Source organism: Megalobrama amblycephala, linkage group LG1, assembly GCF_018812025.1.
Source record: "Megalobrama amblycephala isolate DHTTF-2021 linkage group LG1, ASM1881202v1, whole genome shotgun sequence".
Classification (NCBI taxonomy): domain Eukaryota; kingdom Metazoa; phylum Chordata; class Actinopteri; order Cypriniformes; family Xenocyprididae; genus Megalobrama; species Megalobrama amblycephala.
Genome location: NC_063044.1, coordinates 73236371 through 73257570, shown reverse-complemented (window position 1 = coordinate 73257570; position 21200 = coordinate 73236371). Strand labels below are relative to the sequence as shown.

The following is a 21200-nucleotide window of genomic DNA, read 5'->3' as shown; positions in this document are numbered from 1 at the left end:
ATAAAAAACAAGCCCTCAAGTACAATATTAATGTAGACATTACCTTTGGATAAATTCCAGAGTGCAAAAAGCATCTTCATCATACTTCAAATTGAAATTGTAGTTAATAAATTGTTAATGCTGAACATTCACAAAGTTACATACCTAATCCCTTAACAGTTTGTTTTGATATTACAAATCTGTCATTTTCATAACATACTATTATTTTTTTTTGTGTTTGTTTTAAAACCAAGACAATTGCAAATATAAGCATTTTTAAACATTTTTAAGATCAAGTCATTCAATAGGGGAGTGATCTTTTTTGTTTACATTTAGATCCTTTAAATTAAATTAATACACGAGTATCATAGACAGAGCCATCCTCACTATCCAGTAATCTTTTATGATTACTGGACAATAGTTAATAGATTGAACCATTGGGTAATAGATATTTTTGTTCTATCCTTCCAGTTTAAAATTACTTTTTTAGCTATTATAGATGAGGTATAGATGTTTTTGTTTCTTTTTAAACATTAGTTGAAGAAAGATCTCCTAAAAGATATATCGAAGGGGACTTAGAAATATTAAAATCTAGAATAATTTCAAGTTTAAATATGACTTCTGACCAGAATTTGTTTATGCATGGATAGTTCCAGAAGAAGTAAATATAATCATCTAAACTATTTTGACAATATGTACATGTATTAGTATTGACATGGCCCATCTGGAACAATTTACTTTTGGTAAAATACACACGATATAAGTATTTCATATTGTATCAACTGAATTCTATAATTGCTAAATATAACAAAAATATCTAGAAGGCCCAAATCACTATATTCAGAATAAAGATCATTATTCCATTTTATTGCTGGTAGAGAACTGATAGTGTCATTAGAGACAAGAGTATCATATATTCGTGATAGTGATTTTTTAAAAGGTAAGGATCTTAATTTTTCAGAGTTCATGATTACAATTCACAAAGGTATTGATACAATTAAATGTACTTTTTATAGCTTCATTTAATTGTATATTAGTAGCATGTTTTTTCCAGAATTTTATATTATATTAAAATATCTCTTAGATTTGATATTCATTTCTTTTTCATTTTCAGAAAGGTAAAAACTTTTTGTTGATAATAATGTTGTTATTCCATAATGGAGTCAAACTGGATGGTGAAGGGGTGAGATGAAGAAAACTATTTCCTCCATACCGATAAAGTTGTTCTCATGGTGAGATATTTATTACAATTATTTTTCTTAATATTATTGTCAATAAAAAATACATTTTATTGGTATTTCTTGAATTAATGACTGTTCTATATCGTTTCAGGTTTATGTAACCATGGTTCCCTGAGAACAGGGAACTAGACACTGCATTTGACACGCTTTGGGGAATGTCATCACATGACCCGGTGTCTGAAAATAAATATCAAATCTCACCAATCCTATTGGCCGGAGATAGACGCGATCCAGAAGTATAAAGGACCGCCTAGAGAAGCAGTATCTAATCGTCTGAAGGGACTGTTCAGCAGGCAACCGCTATGTATGGCAAGTAACACAGTGTCTCGTTCCCTGTTCTCCGGGAACCATGGTTACGTACGTAACCTGAGAGGTTCCCTTTTGAAAGGAAACTCAACACTGCGTTTGACATGCTTTGGGGAACGATATGCCCATGTTTTCCCTCAAAAACCTTCATTTATTTCAACTGAAGAAAGAAAGACATGAACATCTTGGATGACATGGGGGTGAAAAGTGAAATAATGCTTAAAGTTAACATTATATAAATTGATTTTTTCATAATTTAAAATGAAGACTACTCTAATGGGTTATTTTTAGTAATTTTTATAATCCTTAATAATATACTTAATACAAAGTTCAGTCATGAAACTCTAACCGAGCGCTGATTGGTTCTTTCTACGCCATGGCATCAGCCAATCGGGAGTAATTCCATATCCACGTAACCATATATATCGTACCCTAGCCTGCGATCGACAAGCTGCGCAATGTGAAGCGCTGTTATCCCTCCTCCTCCCCAGCGCCACCTGTAGAGATCTGCTATGGGGGTTCTACCATTCTTGCAGCAGCCTCTTCCTTGTTGTTTTATTTGACTAAGCTGAACAATTTGTATTTGCTCAGCAGCAACAGCAGCAGCAGCAGTAACTGCAGCAGCAGTAGCAGCAGCAACAGCAGCAGCGTAGCAGATCTCGTACGCCAAAATCAAGCCATGTATACTTCATACCCCATGCCAATAAATGCTGGTTGAATTTAATTCACTCCGAGAGTTGTCATGATTGAAATATTAATAAAAACTTTTAAACACTAAAACAGCACTTGATGCTATTTAGAGATTGTTTATGGGCAAAGGCTCTAACAGGTTAGAAAACTGTGGCTAAACATATGGTGAGATGTTGGCCCACATGTGCTCAGTCGCCATATCTAGGCCAGGTGTGATGTCATCTGCCACATTTGGCCCAAAAATTTGTGCTATTTGGGACATCATCCGTTATTTTCGGTAACTGGTTTTCTGTTGTTGACAGTTTTTGCACGATATAAAACTTCACACAGCCTACTTATAGGTGTTTCAGTCATGTGCACGAGAGTCACGATGAAGATCTTCGTTCCGCTTTGTGTTCTTTATTGGATTTTGCCTTCAATTCAAGCAGGTAAATTATTAACTTATCAGGAAACCAAGGGAAAAATAACATGTTTGTACTTCCTGATCATCTATGGATTTGTAACAACAAAATATTAAATTTTATAAACTAATGTTAGCATTGCATATAAATTATATAATATATACTTTCGTCAAATTTAATTATCCACAAATAACTTGTGAAATTTGAACTTTGATCCACATTATTAACCATGTGTTGATGGATGTTAGCTGTTATTACATGTTAGACAGGATTGTTTCAGAAACCTCAAATTAATTTCAGATACTTTATCCCAATGCTAGATAAACTGAAACTAATTTATTTTGTCAAAAGTTCTTGTTAGGACTGCTTTCAGATTTGAGATATTGACTAAAATATTTCTCAGAGAATTACAGGCCCGGCTTCATATATTATCATACTAGATTAACTCTATTTGTGGCTTCTTTTTCAGAAATGTACCAATTTTATTAGTAAACAGTTATTTCATGCATATTTTATTTGATTACAGAGAGACACTCACTGTATTACATTTACACGGCCTTGTCTAAACCTGTGGATCTGCCGGGCATCTATAAATTCAGTGCTATGGGTCTGCTGGACGGCACACAGATCGACTATTACAATAGTGAAGAAAAGAAAAAGATTCCCAAAAAGTCCTGGATGAAAGAGAAAATGCAGGAGGATTACTGGGAAAAAGGCACTCAGTCCAGAAAGAGTAAAGAATGGTGGTTTAATATCAATGTCCACATTCTGATGTACCGCATGAGACACTATGATTCAGGTGAGAAACATTCACACAGTTTAACCTGAACATGATTTTTATTATCATTTATGCAAACATTTATATTTCTGTCCATTTCAGATCCTCATGTTCTTCAGTGGATAACTGGTTGTGAAGTTGAGCAGCAGGGAGATGAAGTGAAGTTTTCCGGTGGCTTTTATCAGTTCAGTTATGATGGAGAGGACTTCTTGTTTTTTGATGTTAAATCATCTCGTTGGATTGCCGCATTTTCTATAGCTGTACTAACCAAGATAAAATGGGACAATATTCCCACCCTAAACCAATACATAAAGCGCTACCTGGAGAAAGAGTGTGTGGACTGGCTCAACAAATACAGAGAATATGGAGACGAGAAGCTCAGAAACGGCTGTGAGTGAATGTGTGTTTGTTGATTATCTGCCCATTTCATAGAGATGGAACTGATTGATGAATTGATTCCTGTGTTTTCAGCTCCTCCAGATGTTCATGTGTTTGCAGAAAGGTCTACCTGGGACAAAACCATGCTGAAACTCACTTGTATGGCCACTGGCTTCTACCCCAAAGACGTGATGATGACTATTAGGAAAAATCATGAACCTCTGCCTGGAGATGAAATTGATTACACAGAAATCAGACCAAACCAGGATGAAACCTTCCAGCTGAGCAAGAGTGTGGAGATCAAAGAGGAGGAAAAGGATGAATATGATTGTTTTGTGACCCACAAGAGCATCAAAGAGCCAATTATCGCCAAATGTGGTATTTAAAAGCAGTTACACATAGAGACAGATATATCATTATTAAATTTTACATTTTGAACCTAGCACTTTTTATCTTCTTGTATTTGAATAGATGGTAAATGCCCACCAAATGCTGTTGCAGGGATAATTGGAGCAGTGATTGGAGGTGTGCTTATAGCACTTTCTTGCTTATTCTTAACAATCTACATCTTAAAGAAGAGAACGATTAATGGTGAGTTTGACTGATTAATGATGATCCACTCAATCTTTTCAGTTTTGTGTTGTAAAGTCTAGTTCTCTTTTGGTGTTTATCTGACACACACTTTGACATTTGACTGTTCCTCCAACAGGACGAGAGTCACGAGACACTGCGGGTGCATCAGACACCAGTGAAACTCACTGTTATTGGGACAATGTTAACCAAGAGGTGATTTTATATTAGAAGTGAACATCAGTGCTGTTTTCTCTATAAGCTTTAGTGTCACACAGAAGAAATATCATTTACAGTCAGTTAATGATGGGGCCATTTGATGCTGTGAAGCTGATTTAACCATTCGGGGTTCAGGACAGTTAGTCTTTTCATGTGGACCAGAGTTTTAGTAAGGATAATCTGACTAAAGCATTGTGGATGAACTGCAGAGGTTCAAAAAATGCAAACGCTTGTGTTTTAGATGTGCTACTCACCTGGAAATATCAGTTGTTTTAATATTAACTCATGAATTTAATAACATAACTATGTGTGTGTTTCAGTACGAGGACTCGAGAAACAGACTGTCAGCTGTGTCTACAGAAGCACTGATACAACCAGACGACCTCTGATACAAAGACAGAGGAAGATTCGTGAAGAAGATTGAGGATGTCAACACTGATACTCCAGACTATTTCTACCATTTCTTTTTAACGTCAACGAATGAAATGTCGACATGATCTAATCCATCTATGTTTTAAACATCGATCTGAATCTCATCCAGCTGTAGTCTTTAAAAAAACATTTATCAGCTTCTTGTTTAAAAGCAGACACTCTGTTCTTTATTTTTCATAAATTGTATAAGTATATATTGATGTTCATACAGTTTTGTGGAAAATTATCAATAATGCTGGAGCTGACTTTAACTGGCTGAGCAAGAGTTACTATAATGGTTTGCGTTGTACTGCTTTCACCTTTATAAGACAATAAAATACAAAAAATAGGCTATATTTTGTACCAATTCTGGGTTTTCAAATGATGGTGCGGCTCATTAGCACATCTCAAATATTCCTTTCATAGGCAAGAGATCAATGAAAAAGTTGTGTTCATTTAGGTGAACAATATAAGATCAAATGGACACTTTGACAGTTTTCTATCTGGTTTCCGACCGTATCACAACACAGAGACAGTCACAACGCTCATTAAGATAAATGATATTCGCTTAAAGGCAAATTATCAGTACTGGTGCTGCTTTTGACACTGCAGATAAAAGAATACTAGGCCTATATTAAATCCAACATGAATTAAAACCAATATTAACTAAACCCAACGTCTAAATATAGCTATATTTTAAGGAAGAGTAATTAAATTACGAGAAAAAACTCTTTAAATTTCGAGAACAAATTCGTTAAATTATGAGAAAAATGTCATAATTTAACGAATTTGTTCTCGAAATTTAACAACTTTAATCTCGAGATGGTTTTATTTTTTTATTATTGCTTGGCCCAAATCCTCTTCCGTACTTTTTCGTAATTTTGCCCAGATACGGATGATTTCCTCGTTCTGTTTTCTCATTGGTCAAATCATCATCCGCTATTTTCTGTAAGAAGTTTTTTTGTTGTTGACAGTTTTTGTATTCAACGATATACAAATTCACTTCAGGCGTTTCAGTCAAGGACAGGAATGTCGCGATGATCGTCTCTCTGCTTTGTGTTTTTCTTCTTTACGGGACTTTGACTTCAGTTCAAGCAGGTAAAGATTTAAAGTTTCTGCGTTTATCAGTGAAAAAAGTGAAAGTAAAAAAACACGTCGTGATTTAAAGGTCCCGTTCTTCGTGGTTTTTTGAAGCTTTGATTGTGTTTATAGTGTGCAATATAACATGTGTTCATGTTTCGCGTGTAAAAAAACACAGTATTTTTCACATAATTTACTTATCTGTATACCGCTGTTTCCACTGTCATAAAAACGGGCTGATGACTTCCTTGTTCTATGAAGTCCCTCCTTCAGAAATACGTAACGAGTTCTGATTGTGCCAGCGGTTCCTGTGTTGTGATTCGACAACAGCTTAGCGCTCCTTGCCCGGTGTTACGAGATTTTCGGTTTCAGAAGGCGGAGCTTACATGAATATTAATGAGTTTCGCAGACATGCGCGATTGCACGTGCAACTGAGAATTTTAGTTCACATTGTATCTCAAGACATTAGTGGATTATTCCATAAAGGTAATTATATTCTCAGCGTCGCGGCTGACTTATGCCTAAACTACAGTTGTTTTCAACACGTAACAGTTTATAATGTGCTCATTAGTATGCACGATTTGTGCAGTCGTCTGTAACAATGACAGACGTTTCGTGTAACAGCAGAACACCTTCAGCTATCGTCTATAAGTTCAGCTAGTTGTGCTATTCCATATAGGCAACCTTGCGATGTAACTGCTGATCCCGAACGATATTCGGTATTATTTGCATGTCTATGACAGCGCACTGCGTATTTATAGCCAAAAGAAATCTGAATATCAAACCGCAAACTATCTTTACTGCGGTCCTTTACCGTGATAAGTTACAGAAACTGTTAAACGCACCAACGTAAATAATAAAATGCACTTACCGGTTGTGGTCCACAAACAACGCCTTCTCCAGACAAAGAGGGAACTGCTCCATCTTTCAAAAATAATCTTTGTGCGAATCCGGCATTAAACTGACTGAGATTGAGGGAGCTGTCCTCAGTAAAATGTGCTGCACATAGTTTAACATGTGGATTATAATTTTCGGGAACCGAGTTAAACATAAATTGTAACCACTGATTTCTAAGTACAGCGTCCCTGGGAAGGCCAAACAAAGGTGATTGGACTGCGGGATGAAAATAACAGCGTTTCGACGACATGGCGACAAACACACTTTACAAACGCAACTCTTGCTCTTCTCCGTGGGAGCGCAACAAGACCACGCCCCCTTTTTTGTGTATTCCTGTGGGCGGAGGTTAGTCAAAAAACTGTTTTAGTGACGTCATTAAAGAAGGAAGTAGAGGGATGTAGTCCAAACAGGCCGTTCGTTGTAGGCTATTTCTGTTAAATAAAATATCTCGCTTGGCATTGAACTTTGAGCTTTAAAATTTTACAGATTTTATTTATACTCTAACAACAACATTACACACTAACTAAAGTTGGAAACATGGGATCACGAAGAATGGGACCTTTAAATAGGCTAGTCTTTGTAATGACAAATGCAATTTTATTACAAATTCATGATGTGGTATAAATAAATATACAGGTATAAATAAATGATGTGGTATATATATATATATATATATATATATATATACTATATTCGACAACTGATAAAACTATCCACTAATATACATGACAGTGGCCTATTTGTCAACACCGATATTATTGATGTGACTGAAATATTACAGATTTAACAAGGTGATGTTTTAGCAGCATCAAATTAGTTTATCAAAAGAATAAGATTCTAGGAAATTATGATAAAATAAACCAAAAAAAATATACAGTTTTTGATTATCCAGTAGGATTTTTTTTGAGATTCAGATTTGGGATTTTGACTAAAGTTTCCCTCAGAAAAAAAATAATATATTTTCATAATATATTCTATTATACGATTAATTCTATTTGGTTAGTATCTGTGGCGGAAATGTTTTGAGATTGTGTTTCATGAGCTTCACCCACTTGATTTTTTGCATATTTTACTCCTCTTCATTGCAGAGAGACACTCTGTGTATTACATTTTCACAGCCTTGTCTAAACCTGTGGATCTGCCGGGTATCTATGAATTCAGTGCTATGGGTCTGCTGGACGACACACAAATCGACTATTACAATAATGAAGAAAACAGCTATTGTAATCCCAAACAGCCCTCGGTGAAAGAGAAAATGCAGGAGGATTACTGGGAAAAATGCCAGTCCAGAAGGTTTATAGAACTGTGGTTTAATGTGATCGTCCAAAATCTGATGTACAGCATAAATCAAAGTAAATCAGGTGAGAAACATTCACACAGTTTAACCTGCACATGATTTTTATTAAGACACACCAAACATTTTGGCTCTTCTCCATTTCAGATCTTCATGTTCTTCAGTGGAGAGTCGGTTGTGAAGTTGAGCAGGAGGGAGATGAAGTGAAGTTCTCCAAAGGCATTTTTGAGTACGGCTATGATGGAGAGGACTTCTTGTTTTTTGATTTTAACAAGTTTCAATGGGTTGCTGCAGTTCATGAAGCTCTACCAGCCAAGGGAAATTGGGAAAATATGCCGGGCCTAAACCAAGACTCCAAAGGATACCTGGAGAAAGAGTGTGTGGACTGGCTCAACAAATTAAGAAAAGATGGACACGAGAAGCTCAGAAATGGCTGTGAGTAAATGTGTGTTTGTAGATTATCTGCAGCTGATGAAACTGATTGATGAACTGATTCTGTGTTTTCAGCTCCTCCAAATGTTTATGTGTTTGAGAAGAAGAATACCAATGATGAAACCAAGCTGAAACTCACCTGTCTGGCCACTGGCTTCTACCCCAAAGACGTAATGATGATCATTAGGAAAAATCACACATCTCTGCCTGAAGATGAGATTGAATCCACAAAAATCAGACCAAACCAGGATGAATCCTTCCAGATGAGGAAGAGTGTGGAGATCAAGAAGGATGAAAAAGATGAATATGATTGTTTTGTTTCTCACAAGAGCATCAAAGAGCCAGTTATCGCCAAATTAGGTATGCAAACTCAGAGTATGTTTACATGACAAAAATGTACTATAAACGTAAAGTTTTTATTCCACCGCTGACAAGACAGTCTTTGGGGCAGTTGTGGAATAATGGTTAGAGCAGGGGTGTCCAATCTTGCTCCTGAAGGGCTACTGGCCTGCAAAGTTTAGCTCCAACCCCACTTAAACACACCTGAACCAGCTAATCAAGGTCTTACTGGGCATAGAAACCAGTAAGTAATCCAGGCAGGTGTGTTGAGGAGGGGGAGTGCCCTTTTTTTAGGTCAGAGCAACTGCCCCTCAAAATTCCTGTGCACGTCCCTGCCCTCCAAGACTGATTTTGGACAGTCCTGGGTTAAAAGAGTCAGACAAGTAACCTGCAGGTTGTGGGTTCGATTCTCAATACTGGCAGGAAATTATTGAGGTGCCTTTGAGCAAGACAATGCTAATGTTTGTACGCTAACTTGGATGGGTCACTTTAGCTGTTGTCTTTATGTTTTTCACGTACATGTGACAGCATTGTCAAAACGATCCCCATTCACACAGATCTGCGAAAATGACTAAAAACACTGTATTATTCCTGCCAGACCAGTAGATGGCAATGTCACTATGTCAAGAAACACTACGAACCTATATACTGAACATATAATACAAATGTGAATGAAGTCAACATTTTCTTGAATTCACATTTTTGTAATTTACACAATAATAATAAAGGTTTCGTTTTCAAAAGCTTGCATTTTCAGGCCCACAAAACACAGTTGTTGTGTAAATGAGCAGTCAAAACACATACAAATGGTTTGTTAAAAATTATATAGGGGAGAGTGGGGGGATTTGTGCCAGGGGGGAAGTAGTTACACCCATGGTTTTTGGAAAACCATAGAAGAAATTAGGGGTGTGCACAAATAGTCAAATATTCGTTCTGTAATTAATATTAGAAAAATAAAAAAATACTATACAAATTTTACTATGTTGCTTTGCTGGCCGTAAATGCAGTGAATCCATGATAAATAAAATCCTCAAGATATGATAACTTATCTGATAGCAAAATGATTTTGAGACATATGATTCCTTTAAGTTTGATATGATTCCTCACGGAGGAGCTCCGGAAGCATAAAAGGAGGAGCGACGACGGTGAAGGGCAAGAGAGGACCAGGCCTGGACTTCTCTCGTCCTTCACTGTCGTCGCTCCTCCTTCTATTCTTCCGGAGCTCCTCCGTGAGGGACTCAAGGCCGGTGCGCCTCACAGGTTGAGCTTGTTAACTCTCGCGTCACCGGCCTCGCGCCATTCCCTCACGGCTCTCGCCCGCCCTGCTCGTCACAGAGATATATTTACGAACAGAAAACAAAGTGCTACTGTTAGAAATGAATGATGAGAATGATGTTAGAATGATATATGAGATATAAACAAATAAATAGGTCCTCCATGACGTTAACTTGTTCATGGGGAGAACTCTATTTTTCGTGTGCCTTGTGCCCTCTATGTCAACTTATTTGACTATTGTGGGTGCAAGGGCGTGTGATTTATACAATGATGCTCCAGTTTGCAGAGATGCTTGCAAGCTATCTCTTCTCTGGAGCTCATAGTCACTTAAAGAGACAGCATTCCCCACCAAGCTATGCATAATAACATCCATACTGGATGTTTTGATCAGTGTGTCAGACTGGTACTGCTCTGCACACTATGGCAGTGCTGTAGGTGGACCAGGCTGACCTGCTAAAAAAGTCTCAAAGTAGACTGTGGCGAGTTGCGCTGCCCCCCGTAAGACTGGGAACCAGCTCGTCACGCTCAGCAGCCTTAATATCTAGCACCCGCCCCTTCTCATTATCTTCACATAAACCCTCCTTCCCAGCCACCTCTGGTGCTTCAGGGGGCAACAGTTTTCAGTGAAATGTTTGGTGTTCTGTTGATTCCTGTAACACATCAGGACACAGAATATTTAACATCCCCTCAAGGGGAGTTATCAAAATTAGTGCCCATTTTAGCGAACTTGGCAGCGTGAAAACTACTGCTAGGGATTTCTGCATGGGTTCTAAAGACAGTAGAATAAGGATACAGAATCCAATTTATTCATCGTTCTCTGCGTTTCAACGGCATGGTCTCCAATACCGTGAAGTCGAGGTAAGCGACTTTACTGTCACAAGAGAGATTCTTCTGAAGAAAGGGCCATAGAGCATGTTTCCCTCTCTAGAGAGAGAGAGTCAGGTTACTACAGCAGATACTACTTAGTTTATAAAAGGACAAGGGAATGCATCCAATCTTAGATCTTCGAGGCTTAAACCATCCAGTCAAAGCTCTCAAGTTCAAGGTGTTAACATAAAGATGATCATGCCACAAACCAACATCATGATTGGTTTGTCACGATCGATCTTATGGACACATATATTTCACATATAAAATATTGCCACAACACAGGAGGTTCCTGAGGTTCACTTTCAGGGGCGAAGCTTACCAATATCGGGTTCTTCCATTTGGCCTAGCTTCAATACCCTGCACATGCACAAAATGTATGGATGTAGCACTGGCTCCATGGTACTCCAGGGCATTCAGGGCTAATACTAGCACAGTCACGAGATGGCGTTACAACCAATGTTCCCTCTAAGCTGCGCGCGTGCGCGGCCGCGCACTTCTGAAACTGTGGCCGCGCAGAAGAAATAATTGCCGCGCAGAGAACAGGCATGAAAATGATTGTAGTAGTTTAACTGGGAAATAATTGCAGTGCTCTGGACAACCGCTATAGAGTTATTATCGCTATAGAGTTAGAACTGGTGAATGCGGTTTACAGGTTCCATAGAAAGAGAACGATTGAGCGCGTGTGAGCTGGCTGGCCCTGAGCCAAATCAGTCGCGGTAAGAAAATTGTAATGTTTGCGGACTAAATACCTCAATACGAGAGGCAACGCGAAACGAAAAGAAATGTGAAATAAAACGCCATGTTTAATGAAAAGTGGCGGAAATAACGGATGATGGGCACAGAATGCTAACAAAACTCTGAGACATTTACAGTCACACTCCCACCACAGAGATCAAACTCAAAATACATCAGTGATATACCTCAGTTTAAATAGATTATTGTGTGTGGTGGTGCTGTGGGTTTCAGGGATGTTTAGATAACTATAAACCGAGTTAACCTTCACTTTTCTTAAAAATATTTAGCTATCAGTTTAAATGCTTCAGTTTGTTTTCACTGTATAATATATTAAAACAAATGGAAGCATTAAACTGATATAATACTGTATATCAGTTTAAATACTTAAATATTATATTATATTTAATATATTATAATGTAAGCCTAATAAAAAATTGATCTCACAAGGGGATTGTTTAGGGCTCCTTGCCACGAAAAATCTTAACCTCCTGGTATATAAAATCTGAGAAATTCATAAGCAATAAACATGTAATTTTGATGGTTTAACACTGTCTGTTGCTAATAATTGACTGTACAAAAACACATTATGGTTGTCCCAAACCATCATTGTAACTGCTCATATTATATTATTATAAAGAATTGAACTGTCCTGCAGGAGGACAGAAATTATTTTTTAATAGAATTTCTTGGTAAAGACTGGTACAGTTAATACAGCAATGTGAAAAAAATCTCAAGTAACCTAAAATGTGCTTAATTTAGTGACTGAACTGCTTGTTTTCAAACATATTATTTAATAAATCATAAGTTACATCAAGGGTCAAATAAAATAGAAACGGCACATTAAAGTTAAATGTTACAGTTGCATGATAAAATCATGCATCTGTCAAAAAATAAAAAAATAAAACATTTTTTGTGTGTGTTTACGTTCGTTGTACAGGTCTGATATAAAGTATGTTTTTGCTCAGGTGGCCAAAATTTGCGCTCAACAGAGAAAAGTTTTGCTCGGCGAGAAAAAAAATTAGAGGGAACATTGGTTACAACACAGATGTCGTACTAGCTCAACTAATTTCTTTAGGGTTGAGACTAAACGAGAAGAATGTGTTCTCTGTCCTACCCAGAGAATGACATATTTAGGGATCATATGGGATTCAACCATGATGCAGGCACGATTGTTTCCTGCTCGAGTCGAGACCATTCTAACAACCCTGAACAATGTCAGGCTAGGCCAAGATTGCACTGTTCTGCAGTATCAAAAATGGTAGGTCTCATGGCATCTGCGTCCTCAGTGATTCTTATGGGCCTCTTGCACATGAGATGTTTCAATTGTGGCTCTGAGCCGAAAGGTTTTGTCTAAGCAATTCCCTACGGCAAATGAGGGCAAATAAGTTTCTAAAATCCATGTTTATGGTAAAGGTTACATGCTGCAGCTTCATTCCCTTTCTATATGGCTCAGACAGCGGGGAGCAGCCTTAGGTGGCCATCCAGTCCAAAGGGATATGGTGAGGTCATCATCTCGATTGGCACATCAATTGCCTCAAAATGATGGCTGTATTTTATGGCCCTGAAGTACTTGGCTCTAGGAAGGGTTCTGGTTGTCCCAAGTGTCTTCCATTTGTGCTCTTAGGAACCTTAAGTGCAGCAGAAATTTTTTTGTAACCTTGGCCAGATCTGTGCCTTGCCACTATTCTGTCTCTGAGCTCTTCAGGCAGTTCCTTTGACCTCATGATTCTCATTTGCTTTGACATGCACTGTGAGCTGTAAGGTCTTATATAGACAGGTGTGTGGCTTTCCTAATCAAGTCCAATCAGTATAATCAAACACAGCTGGACTCAAATAAAGGTGTAGAACCATCTCAAGGATGATCAGAAGAAATGGACAGCACCTGAGTTAAATATGAGTGTCAGCAAAGGGTCTGGATACTTAGGACCATGTGATATTTCTTTTTTTCTTTTTTAATAAATCTGTAAAAATGTCAACAATTCTGTGTTTTTCTGTAAATATGGGGTGCTGTGTGTACATTAATGTGGAAAAAAATGAACTTAAATGATTTTAGCAAATGGCTGCAATATAACAAAGAGTGAAAAATTCCAGGCCAAATCCTTTTCGTACCCACTGTATGTGGCCCAGTATGCGCCTGTATGCGTTTTCTCCGGTTTCTGTGCTCCCAGGAGTTCTAGCCAAACAGAACTCTTTCTGATAGCACCGCATTGGCTGAATGGTATATGGTTCTCAGAGATAATATCTCTCCTCAATACCGAAGGGGAGAGACCTTTTGTCTCAGGTGCAGGGGACAATATTTCACCCCTGACAGAGAAGTGGAAACCTTCATGTTTGGCCCCTGAGGGGAACCAACTGAGGCTTTCACCTGATGTTATTGAGACCATTAAATGCTAGGGCTCCCTCCACTAGATAAAGTTATGCCAACATATGGGGTGTCTTTGAAAGATGGTGTACTGCACATAACGCAGATTCAATAAACTGCCAGATTGCTATAGTTCTGGATTTTCTGCAAAGAAAGTTATCAACAGGCACATGCCCCACCACTTTCAGGGTTTATGTGGCCACTCTTTCGGCTTGCCACGCCGAAAAAGGAGCTAGGCGGCTTAAGCCTCCTTCTAGAACCAGGATCCTTTCATGGGACCTAGCAAAAGTCCTAGAGGGCATGGTTGAGATCCCCTTTGAACCATTAGAGTCAGTTTCTGACAAGCTGTTAACTCTGAAAAGGGTTTTTATGGTTATAACTTCTCTGAAAAGAATTGGGGATTTGCAGGCTCATTTGTGCCATCCTTTGCCCTAGGAATGGTGAAAGCTATTTTGCATCCTTATTCTGACTATCTGCCTAAGGTTCCTTTCTCGAACTTGCATCCGGTCACTCTTCTGCCCTCCGCCGGAGCAGGAGAGACTTCATAGACTGTGTTCAGTCCGTGCTCTTCAGACTTACATCCACCGCACTAGCCAGTGGCGTAAGTCAGAGCAACTATTCGTTTGTCATGGCAGCCATAGCAGGGGCGTGGCTGCCACGAAATAGACCATGTCACATTGGGTGAGAGATGCTATTGCCCTTGCCTTTGAGGCATGTAGTCAAACTTCGCCAACAGGAATCAGGGCTCATTCCACCAGGGGGTTGCCTCTTCTAGAGCTTTGGCAGGGGGCGCCCCCTTACAATATGTTTGTTATGCGCCAGGTTGGTTCTCACCGCACACATTCATAAGATTTTATAGTTTGGATGATCATGTTACTCCGGGCTCTTGCGTCCTTGAGTCAACATCGCAGGCTAGTGTCTGAGCCTTGGGGGTCCAGACACACAGTGCAGTGGCGTGGGTATTCTCATTCCCATAGCACTGATCAAGTGCAGCTTGGAGTGTAGTCTTTGAAAGGGAATGCCCTGGGTTACTTCACTGTAACCCTGTTCCCTGAAAAGGCGGGAATGAGAAGCTGCGCTTCATGGCCGCACTGAGATGTCCCAGGGCTGCTCTTCAGACAAAATATCTGCTGATGCACAGGTGGCTCATCTAATTTTAGCCTCGCTACCAACCATTCCAATGACGTCATGCAAGGCTTTAAATATAGGTAAATTAAATTGACATTGTTTTACACATATATTCACAGCTGATCACGACTAAAGACGTTCCCAATGCACTGATCAAGCGCAGCCTTTTCAGGGAACAGGGTTACAGTGAAGTAACCCAGGGCGATGTCTAAAAACATGGATAAATACACAAACAAACATTTTCTTAGAAAAATCTGAATGTTTATTCTACTGAATTCTTACTGATATGTCACGTGCATAATAATTTGGAATGCAGTGTATTCTTATATGTTACATAATTGACAGACAGGGTTCTATGTATGTCAACAGGCATCTATTGCCAAAGCCCTTTTGCCTGAAATGATTCACAAATATCGTATATTGTGTATTTACATTTTTTGTGTTTACTAAAAAAAACTACAAAATAAGACTTATTTCAACAGTTTAATAGGGTGACAATATCTAAATAAGCCTTAAATGAGTCATTTTGTATTTAATGTATCTTGCTTTCATATAGCATTACAGTGTGTAACTATTTTGTACAGGTATTTAATTAATTTATAGTTGAAATATATGAATATAATAAATCATAAAGCCTTATGATGCATATATTGACCCAAGGAGGAATTAACTATATATTGTGAATTAACTACAACGAATTATAATCAATTACATACATGATTAGTTCTGGTTTAATAATTATTTAGAGAAACTGTATCGGTTTGTCCAGCAAACCGCCCAATGACTTATTTGGATATTGTTCAGAATTTAGCTTTATTTATGTGTATGAAATATTGTGACCTGACACAATAACATTAAATTTGTTTGAAGTATCATGTCCTAGAATAGCACTGCCACTACACACTTCATTTTCTTGTGGTTTTCCAGGACAAGCTATTGAATTATCGAATGCCAGTGCCGCTGATGCTGAAGAATCTTTGCTCGAGAAAGAATCTAATGGTATGTTTGAGCTGTTTGTTTAATATAAACCAGGCAAATTTCAAGTAGATTCACACCACAGCACTGGAGATGCACTTTGACATTTCACTCTTTCTCCAACAGGATGCAAGAGTACTGGTGAAACACTAGCTGTCTCTCTGGAGAAAGCCAAACCAAGTATGTTTTACCTGAAATATCAGTGCTGTTTTAACCCTTGTGTTGTGTTGAGAACCCTATCACACTTGTGGTGTTCCCGGTCAAAAATAACCGGCCTGCAGAAAAATAACTTAGAAATCATTTGTTAAGCTATTTTATCATCAAATATTGGATTCAATCTTTTAGCCAACTTGTTTTCTGTATTAGTGAGTATGAGCTGAAGTGCATCTGTCCATCATAAATGTACTCAACACAGCTCCAGGGGGTTAATAAAGGCCTCGTGAAGCAAAGTGATGTGTTTGTGTAAGAAAAAATATCCATATTTAACAAGTTATGGAGTAAAATATCTAGGTTCTGGCAGACCGCCTTCTGTATTCCAATATATTTGGAATTATCTTCCAAAACATTTCTGCAATACATTGGACCTGCTTCCATCTACAGCATAAATGTGGATATTTTGTTGATCACTTTGTTGTTTTGGATTTTCTGCTCTTTTTAAATCAATGAGTGGAATTCCATTTACTGTGTTGTAAGAGTCTTTTCTTGCATTGAAATCAAGGAAAAGGTTTCCAGTAGGATCTTGTTCTATCCTGTTTTTGACTAAAATGTCTCTGAATTGCAGATTTGGCTTTGTTGTCATAATACATTTAGTCTATTTTGAACTGAGCGTGGTTTTAAGTGAACAGTTATTTGATGCATATTTTATTGCTCTTCATTACAGAGAAACACTCGCTGTATTACATTTACACAGCCTTGTCTAAACCTGTAGATCTGCCGGGCATCTATGAATTCACTGCTATGGGTCTGCTGGACGACACACAGATCGACTATTACAATAGTGAAGAAAAGACAAAGATTCCCAAACAACAGTGGATGAAAGAGAACATTTAGGAGGATTACTGGGAAAAAGGCACTCAGTCCAGAAAGAGTAAAGAACAGTGGTTTAATGTGAACGTCAATATTATCATGGACCGCATGAGACACAATAAATCAGGTGAGAAACATTCATACAGTTTAACCTGCACATGATTTTTATTAAGACACACCAAACATTTTGACTCTTCTCCATTTCAGACCTTCATGTTCTTCAGTGGAGAGTCGGTTGTGAAGTTGAGCAGCAGGGAGATGAAGTGAAGTTTCTCAAAGGCATTGATGAGTACGGCTATGATGGAGAGGACTTCTTGTCTTTTGATGTTAAAGAGTCTCAGTGGGTCGCTCCAGTTGAAGCAGCTCTACCAACCAAGAGAAAATGGGACAATGTACCGATTCTAAACCAATACATCAAAGGATACCTGGAGAAAGAATGTGTGGACTGGCTCAACAAATTCAGAGAATATGGAGACAAGAAGCTCAGAAATGGCTGTGAGTAAATGTGTGTTTGTAGATTATCTGCAGCTGATGAAACTGATTGATGAACTGATTCTGTGTTTTCAGCTCCTCCAAATGTTTATGTGATTGAAAAGAAGAATACCAATGATGAAACCAAGCTGAAACTCACCTGTCTGGCCTCTGGCTTCTACCCCAAAGACGTGATGATGATCATTAGGAAAACTCAGACATCTCTGCCTGAAGATGAGATTGAATCCACAGGAATCAGACCTAACCAGGATGGATCCTTCCAGATGAGGAAGAGTGTGGAGATCAAGAAGGAGGAAAAAGATGAATATGATTGTTTTGTGTACCACAGATCCCTCAAAGAGCCAATCATCGTCAAATGGGGTAATTTAAGCTGTTACATAGACAGACAGAAATATCAATTGATATATCAATATCAATTTGAGTAGTGATTTGGTTTTCTTGTGATATCCTTAATTAAAATTTTAATCTTTTTTGCATTTGTGTAGATGGACAATAGGCTTCTCTCCGGTGACGGTAATTGGAGTTACTTTCATTTGACACTGGAAGCGGCTGCATTGGAAACTGGTTTAACATGCGGTTTAAGCTCTACTTAAATTCATATTAACACTATGTGATGTTTGTGATTCCTGGCTATGGTGTGTGTGTGTTTTTTGCATGTATCCTATAATCTGTAATCTGTATGATTATAGGATTTATAATCTGTATCATGTATAATCTGATAATCAGACTGAAAAGCCTTCATGTAACTGAGCTTTTTAAATTTCATGTAGACCTGAAATAATCCGGTAACACTTTATTTTACAGTGCCGTAATTGCATGTTACTACATCTATTTACTATAGTAATAACAGTAAATTATGCATAACTAACCCTAAACCAAACCCTACCCTACATGTAGTTAATTAATAGTACTCAGTACTTATGTGAGTAATTCCAATTTAACTACAGCACTGTAAAATAAAGTGTAACCAATCCTATAAAATGTAAAATATGGCTATTTTCTCAATTGTATTCAAAAATACCTTGCACAATGTCATTTGTATGTTTACATACATTTTACATCTTACAATATGTGCATCTAACGAACATCTCACATCTTCCAAAGTGGTCAGTGGAGGACACTGAATATTTATTAAATGTTTGTTTAAAAGCTCTTCTGTCAGATATGTCAGCTTTCTTGAAAGATGAAAACATTATACTCTCATGGTTTTGCTTCTCATGACTGTTGCTCATCTTCACTAATGTTTATCTGATAAATACACACTAACACTTATTTGTTTAAAAATTTAAGAACATCATATAAAACTATCTAACGATCGGTAACTCTGGAAGTCTTTCTTTATTGTAAATATATTATTAATAAATGTATGTATTCACTGAACATTGAACTGTCCATCAAGTGCCGATTTTAAAAGTGTGTAAGATTAAGGGTTTGACTGACTTCCTAAACTTGCTTTGTTGGCTGTTGCCAATCAGTAAAATTCACACACTTCAACAGGGAACGTTCCCATAACTTTCACTAGTGTTCTTTATAAGTTGTGTAAATGTTAAGACAAAAAGTTCTTAAAATAATGTTTAAAGAATATTCTAATAACATTATTAATATGAGAGAAAACATTTTTAGAAAAACGTTGTTGGAACATCCTTATAATGTTTTTATTTGCTGAATGTTTTCATAATGTTATTATAAAACGTTCTGAGTAACATTCATGAAACGTCCTTATGTTGTTGTTTTTACTTGAACATTCTCATAACATTGAGAGAAATTGAGAACAACATTCTCGGAATGTCTTTATGATGTTATTAATATTTGCTTAATGATTTTCAATGTTTGATTAAAATGTTGTGAGAAGAGATTTAATGAAACATCCTTAGTGTTATTTGTCAAAGTCAAATGTTCATAGTGCTTTTCACAATTGTTTCAAAGCATGCAGCTTTACAGAAAATCATGATGTTATGGCTAACAGACCATACCATGGTGGAAGAAATCGTTTTTTATATTTTTAATATTGTCATAAATAATTGTCCTGGCAATAATTGTAACTATTCCTTGAACAGTGAAGTGTCTTTATGTTGTTGTTGTTAAGATTATAAGAAATCACTTGTTTTGCGTTGCGTGGTTTATTTATTTATTTATTTATTTTTTAATTTTAATACGTTTTTGTGGGTTATTGTGTGAGGGGAAATCATAATTTATTTTCGCTTGTATTATTGTCTTTATGGAGTGACTGTTTGTGCCAATGCTATTGTGACAACTCTGGGTTTAGTGCATGATCTAATTCTGTTGTTCCCTTTACAGAGGGTATGCATCGACGTCACTTTCCTGCCAGAACGCGCTCCCTCAGCTGGACTGAGTGGCAAAAGAACCTGCTGCTTGACTGGATTTAATAGGAAAAACTGCGAAAACGCGAGTAAAACAAACGAGTACACTAAAGGTTGGACTCGAAAGTGTTTCTTACAACTTGTCAAATCTAATCCATGGATATTGACATGCAGTCAGGAGTCGTGTTTCCTGACATTTATATGTGCCTGATTTTGATGCTGTGGAAATACATAAAGCAAATCTGCCTGTGAATATTTTATATAACTAATATAGGTAGGTTTAAATCCGAGTAATCGCTTATATATCAATGTTATATATATCGTCATATTGTCCAGCCCTAAAACCTGTATAGCCTATAGTTTTTGTCAGTGTTTATTTAAAAATGCCAAATTGTGCAGAATATAAGATGGTAAATATTTAATTGATGAGTTGTCAACACATATAACAATACAATATACAGTATGATTTTACCTCAAAAAAGACGTCTGAAACCCAGACGTTCCTGATTACTCAGGTCGATCTGATTGCATTTGGTTAAAGGTGATAGAGAGGATTTTTTCGTTGACTGGGAAACCAAAGACTGTTACTGAGTTTTTCAAAAGGAATTTCAAAGGAACGCCTCCCAAAACTCGTGCACGAGTATTGAAACACGAGTGTTTACCACCGGCATTCGCTGTGTCGTGTTAGTGGATTCATTATGTCGGACTCACCGCAGGTAACTCATAATCTGCAGTTGTTACTCCTGTCTCCTGACAAAAACATTGCATGCGGCGCCTGTGGAGTGTGGAAAGTTACTGGAGCGAGCAGCCGCGCTCGTCTCTCACAAGGAACGTCATGGCAGTGATTGACAAGCCCGAGGGCCAATCGTTTACGCGATTGGCTGATGTTTTTAAGGCCCTACCTCGTGCACAGATGATGTATATTAATATTATTCCTTTCAGTGCACCTAATAAATAGCCTTTTATCAGTTAGTAAAGACAGTTTCAAGTAATATTGCAAA

General features: G+C 37.6%; 3 protein-coding genes and 1 pseudogene across 3 annotated transcripts in view; 3 read left to right on the top strand and 1 right to left on the bottom strand.

Annotated features, from left to right (window-relative positions):
• Window positions 1-21200, bottom strand: part of LOC125278694 — a 368525-nt pseudogene that overhangs the window by 288486 nt on the left and 58839 nt on the right.
• On the top strand, window positions 1780-5679 carry LOC125247196 (H-2 class I histocompatibility antigen, Q10 alpha chain-like). Its single transcript, XM_048158421.1, has 7 exons — window positions 1780-2644; window positions 3144-3416; window positions 3498-3785; window positions 3867-4151; window positions 4245-4364; window positions 4483-4559; window positions 4883-5679. The coding sequence occupies exons 1-7, from the start codon at window positions 2569-2571 to the stop codon at window positions 4949-4951; spliced, it is 1188 nt and encodes a 395-aa protein (XP_048014378.1). The 5' UTR covers window positions 1780-2568; the 3' UTR covers window positions 4952-5679.
• LOC125246135 overlaps window positions 5830-21200 on the top strand; it is a 58403-nt gene continuing 43032 nt past the window's right edge. The window contains exons 1-6 of the mRNA XM_048156991.1: window positions 5830-6071; window positions 8039-8311; window positions 8392-8679; window positions 8752-9036; window positions 16313-16384; window positions 16487-16540. Coding sequence (XP_048012948.1) covers window positions 6011-6071; window positions 8039-8311; window positions 8392-8679; window positions 8752-9036; window positions 16313-16384; window positions 16487-16540 — 1033 coding nt within the window. The 5' untranslated portion in view covers window positions 5830-6010. The remainder of the gene's footprint in view (window positions 6072-8038; window positions 8312-8391; window positions 8680-8751; window positions 9037-16312; window positions 16385-16486; window positions 16541-21200) is intronic.
• Window positions 17341-19636, top strand: LOC125248063 (H-2 class I histocompatibility antigen, Q10 alpha chain-like). The gene is made up of 4 exons (XM_048159655.1): window positions 17341-17513; window positions 17594-17881; window positions 17954-18238; window positions 18364-19636. The coding sequence occupies exons 1-4, from the start codon at window positions 17486-17488 to the stop codon at window positions 18372-18374; spliced, it is 612 nt and encodes a 203-aa protein (XP_048015612.1). The 5' UTR covers window positions 17341-17485; the 3' UTR covers window positions 18375-19636.